The sequence below is a fragment of the Bombus terrestris genome, chromosome 17 (assembly GCF_910591885.1).
Source record: "Bombus terrestris chromosome 17, iyBomTerr1.2, whole genome shotgun sequence".
NCBI classification, from domain to species: domain Eukaryota; kingdom Metazoa; phylum Arthropoda; class Insecta; order Hymenoptera; family Apidae; genus Bombus; species Bombus terrestris.
Window position 1 is genome coordinate 11004367 of NC_063285.1, and position 13172 is coordinate 11017538.

The window sequence follows — 13172 nt, forward strand, 5'->3', positions numbered from 1 at the left end:
TTACGGATGTGATGCAATACCGCTTAAACGATGCTTGCCTAACTGTAAACACAAAACGATCGCACGTAGAAACGTAGAAAATCGAATCGCTTCTCGAGAGTAAAACAAACGATTTTCCATGAAACGAACTCGTTGGAAAAAATCAAAGACGAACGTTACCGAGCAGTCTTGACGCGCAACAAGATGCGCCAAACTTTGATATGTACCTCTGATCATCGTCTGCGATGTACGAAATAAGTGATCATCGTGTGACCATTAACGTATGGACGAATCCAAGATTTCCTTTTCTACCTCATCGAATGTAGCGACGCAGAATGAAAGCGTGTTTCCCATCGCTCGACATTTTAATAACGGGACAAAACGTATCGTTGCTACGCCCTGTGTACACCGAACATCGATGTAGACATATAGTTAAAAAACTGCGTTTGCGCTTCCTAAAAGGCAAATCTTTATTTTTGGCGATTGGCAATTGCGAAATTAAACCGGATTCGTGCGATTCGACTTTCATCGGTGTCCTTGACGCGCCTCCGCTCGCGGTCTCGTCCTTATTCTCTCCCAAAGTTCTCTCCACCTCCAGACACACCGTCGAAATGTCAATTTGAAAAATAAGATACACGCTGCGGCAGATCGCACGGAAAATGATCAAAGATGCGTCGCGATACTCGTCGAAGATTCTCTCGGGCAACGATATCGTTTCCTCGTTTTCTTCTCTTTTTCGTATCAGCTTAGGAAGAGAGGAAGATCTGGATCTGTTACGAGTAACGGGTACTGGTCGACCGTATTTAAGCGATCCTGCCGTAAGCAAGCAGAGCTGGCTGTGTGTCAATAAACGTCGCGTGGGTTTTAAAAAGAAATCAAAGTAGAATCCACGCTTGTTTCTTCGGATCGGTCTGTCCGTGTTCGAAAGCGTTAGACGAAAGTGCGACAAGACGATTTCGATCGGAAAGATGCATATCCCAACTGTGATATTCGCCGGTATCGTGATGCTATTATCGCACGTTGCTACCGCATCGAGTAAGTACTACGAATCGACACGAAAAGTTTTCGTTAAAATCGAACGTATCTACTTTCATTGGTTGTTGGCAACTCCATCAATCGGTCTAATAGATTATTAGTAATCAGTGGATTTTTGTGTATTTATAAGAATTTCTAAAGTGAAAAATTGCGCAGAATGTAATGTGAGAAAATATCTTGAAAGCGTAAAGATTGTAACAGTTCGAAGATTTGTTTGATTTCTAATTAGTTATTAAAAAATAGTTGGTTTGTTTTAAAGTTCAAATTTCCTACATCATTCGTTAGTTATCGGGTTTGTTCGATTTAAAATTTACGAAGGAAACTGTTGGTAACACTTCGTTAACAACAGATGGTAAAATAGTCGGTTTCGTCCCAAATACTCTTTCAATACGTGGAACATTTTTGTTTTAACGTTAAAGATTGTCTTAGCAGTTTGCAATAATTCAAATATCAAGGTATCGGTATTTGATAGTTAACAAATTATTTATATTTTTGATAATTTATATTTCTTTCCATAATTCACCTCGGTAAGGCGAGCAAAGCGCCATGGCAGATAGCCAACTGAAAGGGGCCAAACTGGCATTATCACCCACTTCATCGTTGCAAACAGAAACGTATCAAGACAGCGTCAATTATTACAATTTCCCAATCGACGATACGTACAGACCGCTTCAGAACAAGTAAGTATATTGATTTTTGTAATTATACGATAACATATTTTTTAAACTTTCTAGAAAAAATCTTGTTTTGTCTAGAAAAAATGTTTTTACACTTACGATCCTACGTTGATATTCTGTCACTAAGGATTGTCTTTATTTTGCAGAAAGTGTCCGCTATGTGACAGCTCGGTCTATCCCTACTGCGGAGAAAAATTGTTGCACGACGCGTGTTGTTGCACCAATCCCTATACCCACGACTTACCCTATCAATGTAAATTAGCAGATTGCCGATTTTTGCATGCAAACAGTTGCAGGGAACATCGATTAATCGCAACCTGTTGCTGCAGCGATGACTATCGGTTTTTGTTGAAAAGTTTCCCGAACGCCTAACAAGTGTTAACTGCCAAGCAAATTTTGCGAAATCTGCCTATTTATCTTCGTCATTTTATATCATAACATGGTGCAATAAAAAAGAAAAATATTGTTAACAAGCGAAATTATCATAAACTATTAAGTCACGCGACGTCTAAAATTGTTAAAAATTCATTGCGATGTTCATATCTGGAAATACCTAAAAGAAATTAATCCATCTTAATTAATTTTTACTTTCCTATGCAAAAACGAACGCGAAGTCCGTTGCCCCTTTGATATCACTGAACCACGTGGCTATCCCTATTTTGTCATCGATCGGTAAAGTCACCACTGTATTATATCAGTATGTTTCGCAGCATTCGAGATCTGTAACAACTGTATCACTCGTGCATACCTTGTTATTGAATATAAGCTTTCGAATACAAGTTCTTATTAATACCTAAATTTCTTTTTTCCATTAAGCAAGTAGAGACAATACAAAATTATAGATTCAGTATCCTACAGGTTTCTCCCCAGGCAAATAACTATACACATATATATACACATATATCTCATGCATATATACATATATAGTTTTAAGAGGGATCGTAAACGGATTTACAAACGTGATTTATCAAAATTTCATTATACGTAACTTAGTAATTAAGTATATAACTTGGAAATTACTCTATTTGTCCGTAGCGAAGAACTCGGGATGGTGCGACAAACCATGTGCTGACATCTTTCAAAAGCGGAAGGAACACCGACTTGGAGGATGTGAGGACAGATGGCACTGCATGGTTTGTCCGTAGATAGCGAAGACGGTAACGTTGGAAAAGGACGCGTAATCTCGCGATAAAAGCAATAGTGTGCAACATGTGCAAATATATAAATCAATTGCTTCTTTCGAATGCATTAATCGCGATCCTATCTTCTACAAAATCATTACCATGTCGACGAAATAATCACCACACCGAGAAAATCGATTACAGTTAACGCTAAATAATTCTAACTACTCGTAATTCGTTATATTCCGAGCGTTATAATTACGTTTAAGAATTAGCCGTTTATCGGTGGAATTTCGGCAGTCATACATCGACCTTTACACTTATACTCAATTTTTTAATCGTAATACGTAACACGTCGTAATACGTATCGAGAATATACGCCATGCAAATATGACGTTAAACGAGTTTAAAGAAATAGGACGAACGCAAAATTCGTGTGCATTGACAAGCGACGCAAATATGGAATGTAAATAGCGATAAATGCATAATGAATTAATGGTAATATTTAATCATGCCACTTTGTGCAGTTCGAAAATGGGTCAGTGAGTCTGTAACAGATACACCGTTTAATTACGTATGGCAATTAGTCTGAACGCATGCCTGATAAAACGCCTCCGAAATTAAACTCGTTAACGAGACGTCCTTTTCCTTCCATAAAAATATAATATGGAAGAAATAGAAAAATACGAGTAAATAGAACAACTATAAAACGTAGATCTTTCGTTACAACAAGCGCGATACGCCTCGTTCGATAGATTTATCGCGCGACTGAAATTAAATCAGAGAAACAGAAGAAAAGAGAAAACTGTTTAAATAGTATCCGTAACAAGCGATAATGTTGAACGAGGTTTGAGGTCGTTTGCGTATTCTTTTTCCTATCAATAATAAGTGTAATTATTTTTATTACTGATCTTCCCTTGAAGTTTGCACGCTCCCATTAAATGACGATTTATCGTCCGTTTCGAAACTGGAAGACTTAAATAACCGTCGTTCACGCTTGAGAAAATAAAATATCGAGTAACCTCGATCTCAACTTCATCACGTGGATCATTGATTACAAAATCGTAATTGGAGAAATGCGCGATCCAACAGCCTCCTTGCCCCTTTTCCTTCCTTCCTTTTCATTTTCTGTCATTGTCGTAGCGAGAACAATATCAATCTCAATGAATAATAAGGTCACACGACGATAACGGAGCACGTTTAATAAAAAATATTAAATCGACTCGGTATCGAGAAGAAAAAGCATTGTCAAGCATCCGGATAATGTAATAAATATTTTCTACGATACCATATAGCACTAACGCTTTGATAAAATAATCGATACACCTTGAAATTACCGACAATAACATCCTCGATCTTTGTAATTCTTTTTCTTTATTTTTATTCACTTTAATTTATTTACTCTTTACATTACTATCGATTCTCGCATTGAGAATTATAAGTAATTTTAGCCAGTCACATGGCCAATTATTTATAACAAGTTAATACTTATTACAGATAAGATACTGGTTTATAAATAATTATTATAAATAAGTAAATATTAATTAATGCAAATATCTTAAGTCAAACGGGTAGTATGCGACGTGTCGAGTAATTTAGTAAATAGGGGGTTTCGATGTTCGATGACTCCTTTGTTGCATCTATCGCCGATATTTCTTCTTTGTCCGTAATCTTTCTAACGAGCGAAATATTATACCTTGGGCCGACGAATCCGAGCCTCGCAGTGGTAGTGGTGCATCCACGTAACGGTATGTATGGCCACGCTCCTCTTCGACTATGGAATCCTCGTAAAGGAAGTGATGCCTCTTCTCTGAAAAAAGAGAAAAAGGAATACTAGGAAAAGGAAGGCGACGTTTTTCGAAGTAGATGCATCGACCCTCGGTCTCGGGGGTAGATGTTCGTGAACAGCCGAGGTCAAAGTCAAGGTCATACACGTGTCGAGGGGACCGAACGGATGGCCCTCCGGAACACACGTGCACCCCCACTTCCTTGGAAGCGGACAGCGAAACCGCAGGTAGATCGGGTAAAGACTTTTGAACGGTCGATTGCTCGATTCTAGACGGACATGCATTCGTAAATCGATCGATCGGTCTTTCGCGTTCAAAGTCAAGGATCATAGCCGTTGTCGAGTAACGGAGACGTCTATGTTTCGCGTCTTTGGCTCGTTCGAAGCTAACATGGTCGTCTTGTCTTACGCGTGTTTTCTATTACGTACGTATAATTTTATTGGCGTAATGTTGAAACGGATCACGCTTCGGAATGGACATTGTAATCTTCTTCAGATTTGGACAAATTTCGTTCGAAACGAAGTTCAGAGATAACGATTTGGAAATACCGAAACATTTCCATTACTTTGTTGCTTTTATTTCAGAAATAATATTGAAGAGTAATTCTACGAAATATGAAGCAACGAATAATTTAGATCTTGATATTCCATTGAATTTCAATTACTGTATTTTTTATAGGTAAGTTTAAATCGTAAATAACGTAGAATTATTATCATATAACGTAGTAACGCAAGTACACTAAATTACTTTAATTTCAGTTGTCTTTGGATAACGTGCGAGAGGAAATACGTGTTTCCAATATAGGTAGTGGACAATCGACGTGACAGAATCAATTTATTCAAATGTAAAGCGTTAATAAACGGTGCATTAATTATCTCAAAATTACATTTAGCCGTTATTTAAATCGTGTTTTTACAAATACGTATTTATTTAAATAACGCTCAGGTTCGATCTTTGTCACGTCGTTTTTATCGTCGTTATTACCGTTTCTTATGAAAATATGCAAATATGAAAATAACGACAAAATTATTATACGATATATGTACATATAGACTGTTATACGTTTTTAATATAAAAACGATGATTTCGGCTAATTTTACCTTTGATAAATATTATTATAATCGTAATATATAATGTAAAATGAAGAGGGAGGGATTACACGGCAGGAAATGACAGCAGAAATTAAATATATGGAAGTATACGAGAAATTGTAGTCCTTTTTGGTATATTACGATACGCAAAGTACTTCTTTTTAATGTTTCGAAATGTATCGCTATCGCTGTAACCTTTGATTGAAAAAAAAAACTTAGGAATAAATATATTATTAATGTTATTTTGATAAACTATTACCCTGATAAGGGTGCCGTACGATGTTCATTAGCATGTTACAGCTTCTGACACGTGTATAGTATTTCTTCTGCTTCTTTTTTATGTTACATCATAAAGATAAGTGAAATGTCACGATAATCCGTATATTCTCTACATACATAGTAGCAAATTGAACTTTTTTCCATGCAGATTAAGTAATAACTGAAATACATAAAAATAAGTAACAAGATAAATAAAATAAGTCGTAGTGGGACGTGTGCAAACACCGTCCAAATACATGTTACAAAACGTCAGATTCCTAGAAGCGATAAAGAATTTTGGAAGTTTTCCGAAGTCGATGAAATTAAACGGAATTGCCTGCTCGAATGAGATAATTTCATTCTTTAACGGATAATTACATTTTTCTAACGAGATTTTTCACCTTAGAATGGTTTTAGAATAATTTTCATTGGATAAACAACGTTATCGAACAATTAGACAATTTTAACGAACCGTCCTCGGAGTCACGTATTTCCCTTTGAGACGATAGGTATTTCACCTTGCTGGCTAACCGGCACGTGGCTCTTTAGAATGTAAACAGACGTATAGTACGAAGTCAGACGTGCGCAGCCACGCCAATCGCGCGTAACAGCAATATGCATTTCAGAGCGACTTATCGTAAAAACACCTTATACCGGAAATATCTATCCTAATCTCGAAAGTTAACGAGTTAATCGCCGTGACTAACGATATCCAAGGAAAGCACCTTGATACTAAGATACTATGAACGAACGCTAAGAAACGCTCACGGATATTCGATATTCGTACTTTCTCTTTTTACCGCATTCTGCGCTATAGTCGCATACCTTTCTCCCGTCTTTTAAAACGTCAGAATTGCATATCCCAATCTCCTATTAGATATCACAGATATTTTTCACCTTAACAATGTTCGTGTCGTTCAAAAAACGAAACGATTCTTTTTTCTATAATTATATTACGATATGCTATGTATCAACTACATCGTAAACGAAATAACAAGTATTATCTTTATTAAAAAAAATTTCCGTCGACGTTACAGAAATGTGCGAAAAAATGTACCGATTATATAAGAAAGAAGATTATATTATGGAGAATAATTACTATTTAGTAATCGAAATCATTTGAAGAACGATATTGGGCGTTACGCCATTAACAATGTAGGTGTCATTAAGGACCATAAAAGCGATAACGTGTCAATTTCATCGAGAAAGCAAATTCGATGACGAGACATTAAGGCCAAACAGAGAGATAATCTTTTTTCCTTCCCGTATTATCCACTCTTTTATCCGTTTAATATCTATAATTTCAACTTTCTTCGACCTTCTAACCCCGAGTATTACGGTGCTCTATAGCGCAATGTACATCGACTATTTTGCATAAAGACAAATAATTTGCAAATAATTTACAGCTGATCGTATTTAAATTACGAATAAATCAGATGCGAGACTGGAGAAAGTGGATGAATGAAAAAATATTATTATGATCTTTTTCATCGCATGCATCATCGCATTAACTTATTATATATATTACGATAGACAATGGGATTATACAAATGTGCCTATTTCTTTCTTATCTATTAAGGAGAAACTAAAAAATTTCCTAAATATTAGCGAGATGACTCGTCGAACGTCTATGCGTATCCCGAGTACGATCTACCCTAGCAGACTATTCTAGAAGGGCTCGTACATCCTAGAGGGCTCTACCTAACGAATTAGGAAGGACCGTGAGAATCTCCTATGTTCTTAGCGGACATCTAAAGACCTCAAGGACGCCGGAGGGTTACACGTGCCGACCATTTCAGGGCAACAACCCTCGACGCCAGCAACTCCAAAGAAATTCCAATCCGTCCCTCCTTCGACTCATTCTAGATAAATCCATAAAATCGCCTTTCTCTTTTTCTCTCTCCTGCCGTTTTTCCAATTCTTCGTGTCCTATTCGCCTCGTTTTCTTTACACGTTTATCAGAATCCTGAAAGCCGCGAAATGAGTCTTGAAAATGCTTTTACAATGCTTAAATAATTTTCGAGACATTTGACGCACCGAGTCTTATTTTCCATTTGCCGGAACTGAATAATAAATATGCATTGAAAAATTCTGGCTGATATTGTCGTCCCACGCGTATTCCTGTAATCCGTAGCCTCGTATTTCATTTTCTGTCGAGGACTTCTCAAGCAATGATTCGGATAGATTTACAAGAAGAATGGGGAATGTCAAATTTGTTTTTTAATATCATAATGCCACGACTTTATATTTTCTCAAATATCATTTTATTCTCCGTTCTGTTCTGCGTTATATTCACTTACGACTTTAGGCAATACATAACGCATTAAACTCTGAAAAATGAAAAGTATTCGTTTTTCGTCGTACGCCTGAATTTCTTAAAACCACTCCAAAAGCGAGAAAATTTTAATTCGCGACGCGATACAGCGACCAAGAGCGCATAGAGTACGAAGAAATGTTAACCTCAAAATTCGTTACAATTGGCACTCGCCCTTTTTCCCTCCACCCTTCGCGAGTTACCAACTTGGCTACGATATCAAGATCGAATTCAAATTTCAAGTTTATCCAAATCGATCGGTGCTGCTGAATCGCGCGTGTCAATGAACGCAAAAATAAATCGATCCGGCCGAACTTTGTTTCACGTGTATTCCCGACGTTGAACTGCCATCTATGATACGTTTACGGTAACTTTCTAAAATTATCTGTAATCTGATCGAAAATACTTTCTCCTACTTTCGATGATCGTCGATGAATGATCGTAACGCCATAACGATCGATACGATCGATCGATAAAGTTTGACTGGCTATCGGAATAGTCGGAAAGAAGCGTCTGCAACCGTATGCGCGTTTCCTACAAACATTTACCGCGGATAACACGTTAGACGAGCGAGATGACATAACTTTAGTATGCATCATCGATATTTTTCTCGTACGAAGAAACGGACCGCGTACCAGACCAGTCTGGTGTAACCGAAACGAATCGGGTCTTCGTCCTTGTAAGTTTCAGCCACGTGAACGACTGATTATAGGTGGCATATTCAGCTCGTACGGCGGTTTAACGAATGCAACCGTTCTTGGAATTCGTACGACCCGACGAAAGCGACCGAAAATAAGCCACATTAATTGAAACTCTCTGTTACACTGTATGCCAATTTAGTTGCGCAAACCGTCGGACTGATATCTCGGTAATTGATCCATTTATGGAAATTGATTATGTCGTTCTTCGACTTGTGAAATCATTTTAATCTCGGCGTTTTACATGGCTCCTCGCGTCTGTCGATTATGGCAGGGACACGTGACCAATAACGAGTATTATATTACAATAAAATCGACGGATTATCATATTCGCGTAATTTAAGAATAGATCAACAATTTTTTAGTACGAATTTACAAAGTAATCGGTCAATGTATTACGATACAATTTATGAACTATTAAACTAACGTAATTGAGGTACAGATTAGCAATCTTTAGGTACAAATTTACATAGTAATTAATGATATTGTAAATTATAAGTTTGTATCGATAAAGATATGCTAAAGTCCTTTGCAAAGAAAGTATTAGCAACATGTTATGTAAGCGTTAACAGCATGCACGTATGATTTATTCGAACAATGTTATCATTTTAAAAAACACGCATATTGCATAATATTAATTATTGCATGTAGTCGAATACTTCGAAGATAGGAGGACTTGACAAATAATCTGAAAATGACCGTAACCGTATAAGATACAAAGTCTTAATGAAAAGAATTTAATAGTTTAAACGACACGCTAGAGTGTTTTGTAAGATTTAAGCGATTTTCAGAATCCATCGCACGGTTCGAATGACAAAACTCTACCAATTATTCTATGTAACAAATGCTTCAATTATTTCAAGCCATTCTGTGTTATTAGATGGATCAGTCTGAAAATACAAATTGCAAATTAATTTCGAGTTAATACGGTGCTATGTCCAATTATCTTTGCACTAATTTTATTGCTATTTATTATTATTCCTTTCATTTATATTCTCCTATTTCAATCACGGTATCACGGTCATTTTTAACGCCAGAGCTACTAACGTCTAATGTACATTTAAATACGTTAATAACCATGTTACACGCGTGTAAGAATAAACATATTAGTCTCGCGAGATTAGCAGCTGCAAATTCTTGGTACAATAGTGGAAGCAAAAAATCTGAAAGCTGTGGTATATCGGCTGGTAACAGAGCTCATAGTCGAAACATTCGTCGAAGAGGAAAAAAACTAAAGCAGAGGTAGAGTAAGAAAAAGATTAATGGAAGAAGTCGTGAAACGTAGTTACATTTGTCAAATGCATCTGTCAGACGCGGAACGGTAAAAAACCAGAGTACTAAGAGGTGTTGGCGTACTGGTTTTAATATGCATACATATGTATGTAATGGGAGGCGTCGCTGGCGAGATAAATGCAAATAGATTCGTAGCGATCACCGAAGATATATCGTCCGTCGTAGAATAGAACGGGATTCCCTTCCACGTGGCGACAATCGCAGTTTTCCGAGTAGATCACGTTACACGTGGAAATGCGCCGTATTACGTAATAAGGAAGGTCGCCTGTTTGCTAACTCGCGGAAGATCAGGCAGCTGAGGTCAGGCACGTGGAACTGACGTGTTACGAGAGAACGCGACCACGCGTACGTGCATATAGTAAAAACCCTTTATACAGGGTGTCCACGATTTAAACGTGAAAATTTTGGCAGACTGAAAGGTACTGACAAACCAAACCCCATTTTGGAGAAGAAAGTTTTCGTTTTTACCTCCCCCCGATAAAACTTTAAGTCTCAGCCTGCGTCTGATTACACCTAACCATCTAACTGTTGCGTTACATAGGACAATGACCGTCCTAATTGCACACATTGCTCTGCTGATATTCGATGCGTTGCTACACGCTGCCGAAGTTCCGACGTTCAAATCGCAAACACCGTGTACGTACAGAGTATGCGCGCTGTTAGTTTCCAGTGCTTTACTCCTAAACGATACGTAGGTGAAAAGATAAACGATGAAAAGCGAAGCAGTTATGGATTATTAAAACACAAAAATGGCTATAACTTTGAAACAACATCGACTGTCCCGTCCACTCGTAAAATGAGTCCCATATTGTTATGATACATAAAGTTTCCAGAAACGTACGAATACTTCCTCGAGCGTGTATATCGATTTTCGCATGGTAACTCGTAGCATCACATACTTCCTACTGCGAATCACCGTCACCGACGATCGTTAGCCCCGCGATTGCTAGTTTCTGTTTGTCCTATAATTCCGTAGGATTCTTCGAGCATGTCCGATCGAGCCCCACATTCGTTGCTTCTCATCGAAACGTTACGTGTTTTCGCGCTAATTCGACGATAAACCGATAATATCGAGCGTGCAAAACGATTTCCCTATATCCGACGCGAATTATAACGCGAAGAGGTTGTCTACAGTGTATAGCGCGATTCGCGTCAGTTTAAGTTAATTTCAATAACGCTAAAGAATAATTATTCGCAAATTCTGCACACGCTGGACGTTATCGCGTTGAAAGGTGCACGTCTGATCGTTCTAGTAGCACGTGTTCCTCAATGACAGGTTCGACGAACCGGCTCGCTTTCTATTCATCGTCACAGTGCGTTATTCCTCGCATTCGAGTAAGCTTCAACTTTTTCAACAGTTCTGTATAGTTCCTTTGGTTTCCCGCTAAACGTTGCAACGGAATCGATCAGGAATAAAAATCTGCCTTTCAGGTAGTTATGTACAGGTAGGGCGTACAAAAATGTTAGGAAAAATTTGAGGCGTACTTATCGAAAGAAGGGAAAAGGTTTCAACGAACATGGGTCCAAAAACGCATTAGTTTCTAGGGTTAGTTTCTGAGTTATGAGGTGTTCGATACGTCCCTCGTTTATTTCAATCTACACCCTGACGCATATCCTCATGGAAATACAATTTTTCAAGCTTTCCCAACTTTTTTGTATACTTTGTGTATATTCAACACATTGTAGTCTTTGCACATAGTTAATTATTTATCTTATTTGTTTTCTTAAACTTAAATCAGTCTCGAATCATAAACGGTATAGTAAGGCCTAGAATCAATAGACCTGTAAATAGACGGCTAACTGTCGTAATAGCATTGCTTTGGTCTCCATTGCAACTCGATTCACTCGCTCGAATTTCCTACCACATACACGCATCTCTCTCGCTAATCTGCCTCCTAATAAACTAATCATATTCTCGTTGCGTTTGGCTTGTCAATCAGTGTTATCGATTTACTGCATCTTTCTAATCGCGCGTTATTTTCAGAAAGGAAGAGAGCCAGAGGAAAAGAAGAGAAGATAGAAAGGAAGAGAAAGAGGAGGGAGCATATGTTACGCGTTGCATATCGATGTAATGTGCATTGACATCTAACAGAAGGACACGATTCATTCAAATGCTGATAGACGTTTCAACGCCGTCGTATAGACGAGTTTCTATGAACTGCAAATCGTTTACCTTTTATCTGGCGAAGTCCATCGTTCATCCATCTTTGACATTGTTATCTGACTCGTTATGTCGCATCGACATCAGCAGTCGCAGGCATTAATATTCAACTGCTTCTTAAAAATTAGCTTCGCTGATATATTAAAGAAACATTGTCGATATATCTCTTAGGTCGAGATAAGGATAGAATGGCATATTTATTATTGTTAAAGAGTTGCGTCAATAAAAGAAAAGGACATAAGAAATTAGCGGTAACGAACGCTTGTAAGTAGTCGGAAGATATTATAACAGTTTTACGATTCTAATTAAAATACAAGATTAACAGCGGCAAAACATTTAATTTATGATACAAAGAATTATCGTGATATTTCCTACTTACTATCTGATTAAACATTCCTGATCAGTTCATATCTTACAACGCAGTAACGTACGTTCGTTACAATTCTTTTGCCATAACTCATTAACGATTCTTCCAATGGCAGAACATCGTCCTTATCTCAACTTATAGAATATACAAACGGTTGGAAAGCAATTGGGACACCCTGTACGTTTTGCATCGTCTATATCCGTAGATGGCTAAATCGCGGAGATAAAATTAATAAAATACGATGCAAAAGTGATCACAGGGCTGTTGATTTAAATACCAGTAGCACGCAGATATCGATCAAATATTAGCTCATCCCATAAGTTCCGTTTTTCGAGCGGTTATATATGTTAAGATTGTTTAGATACCTTTCAGTTTCATGAAAAAATGCAAT

At 37.5% G+C, this 13172-nt stretch overlaps 1 protein-coding gene and 1 long non-coding RNA gene across 4 annotated transcripts; one reads left to right on the forward strand and one right to left on the reverse strand.

The window, feature by feature from the left end:
* The first annotated feature begins 99 nt into the window (after window positions 1-99).
* Window positions 100-2489, forward strand: LOC100645507. The gene is made up of 3 exons (XM_003401928.4): window positions 100-1014; window positions 1547-1694; window positions 1838-2489. Exons 1-3 carry the CDS (start codon window positions 948-950, stop codon window positions 2061-2063), a joined length of 441 nt encoding a protein of 146 aa, XP_003401976.2. The 5' UTR covers window positions 100-947; the 3' UTR covers window positions 2064-2489.
* Window positions 2490-4200: 1711 nt separating this feature from the next.
* On the reverse strand, window positions 4201-10756 carry LOC100645425. Of its 3 annotated transcripts, none has more exons than XR_007227067.1 (3): window positions 7986-10756; window positions 7650-7914; window positions 4201-4622 (listed from the first exon to the last, which is right to left on the reverse strand). It is a non-coding gene; the product is annotated as an uncharacterized LOC100645425 (long non-coding RNA). The 3 variants fall into 3 exon arrangements; XR_132325.4 differs by lacking the exon at window positions 4201-4622 and having other exon boundaries at window positions 5417-7914; window positions 7986-8278; window positions 8409-10756; XR_007227066.1 differs by lacking the exon at window positions 4201-4622 and having other exon boundaries at window positions 5417-7914.
* Between the last annotated feature and the right edge of the window lie 2416 nt (window positions 10757-13172).

Bases quoted from the DNA above. Each gene is read 5' to 3' on its own strand.
- LOC100645507 (XM_003401928.4), top strand. From the start codon at position 948: ATGCATATCCCAACTGTGATATTCGCCGGTATCGTGATGCTATTATCG. The intron at 1,015-1,546 runs GTAAGTACTACG...CACCTCGGTAAG, and splicing joins GCACGTTGCTACCGCATCGA to GCGAGCAAAGCGCCATGGCA. The intron at 1,695-1,837 runs GTAAGTATATTG...TTTATTTTGCAG, and splicing joins TACAGACCGCTTCAGAACAA to AAAGTGTCCGCTATGTGACA.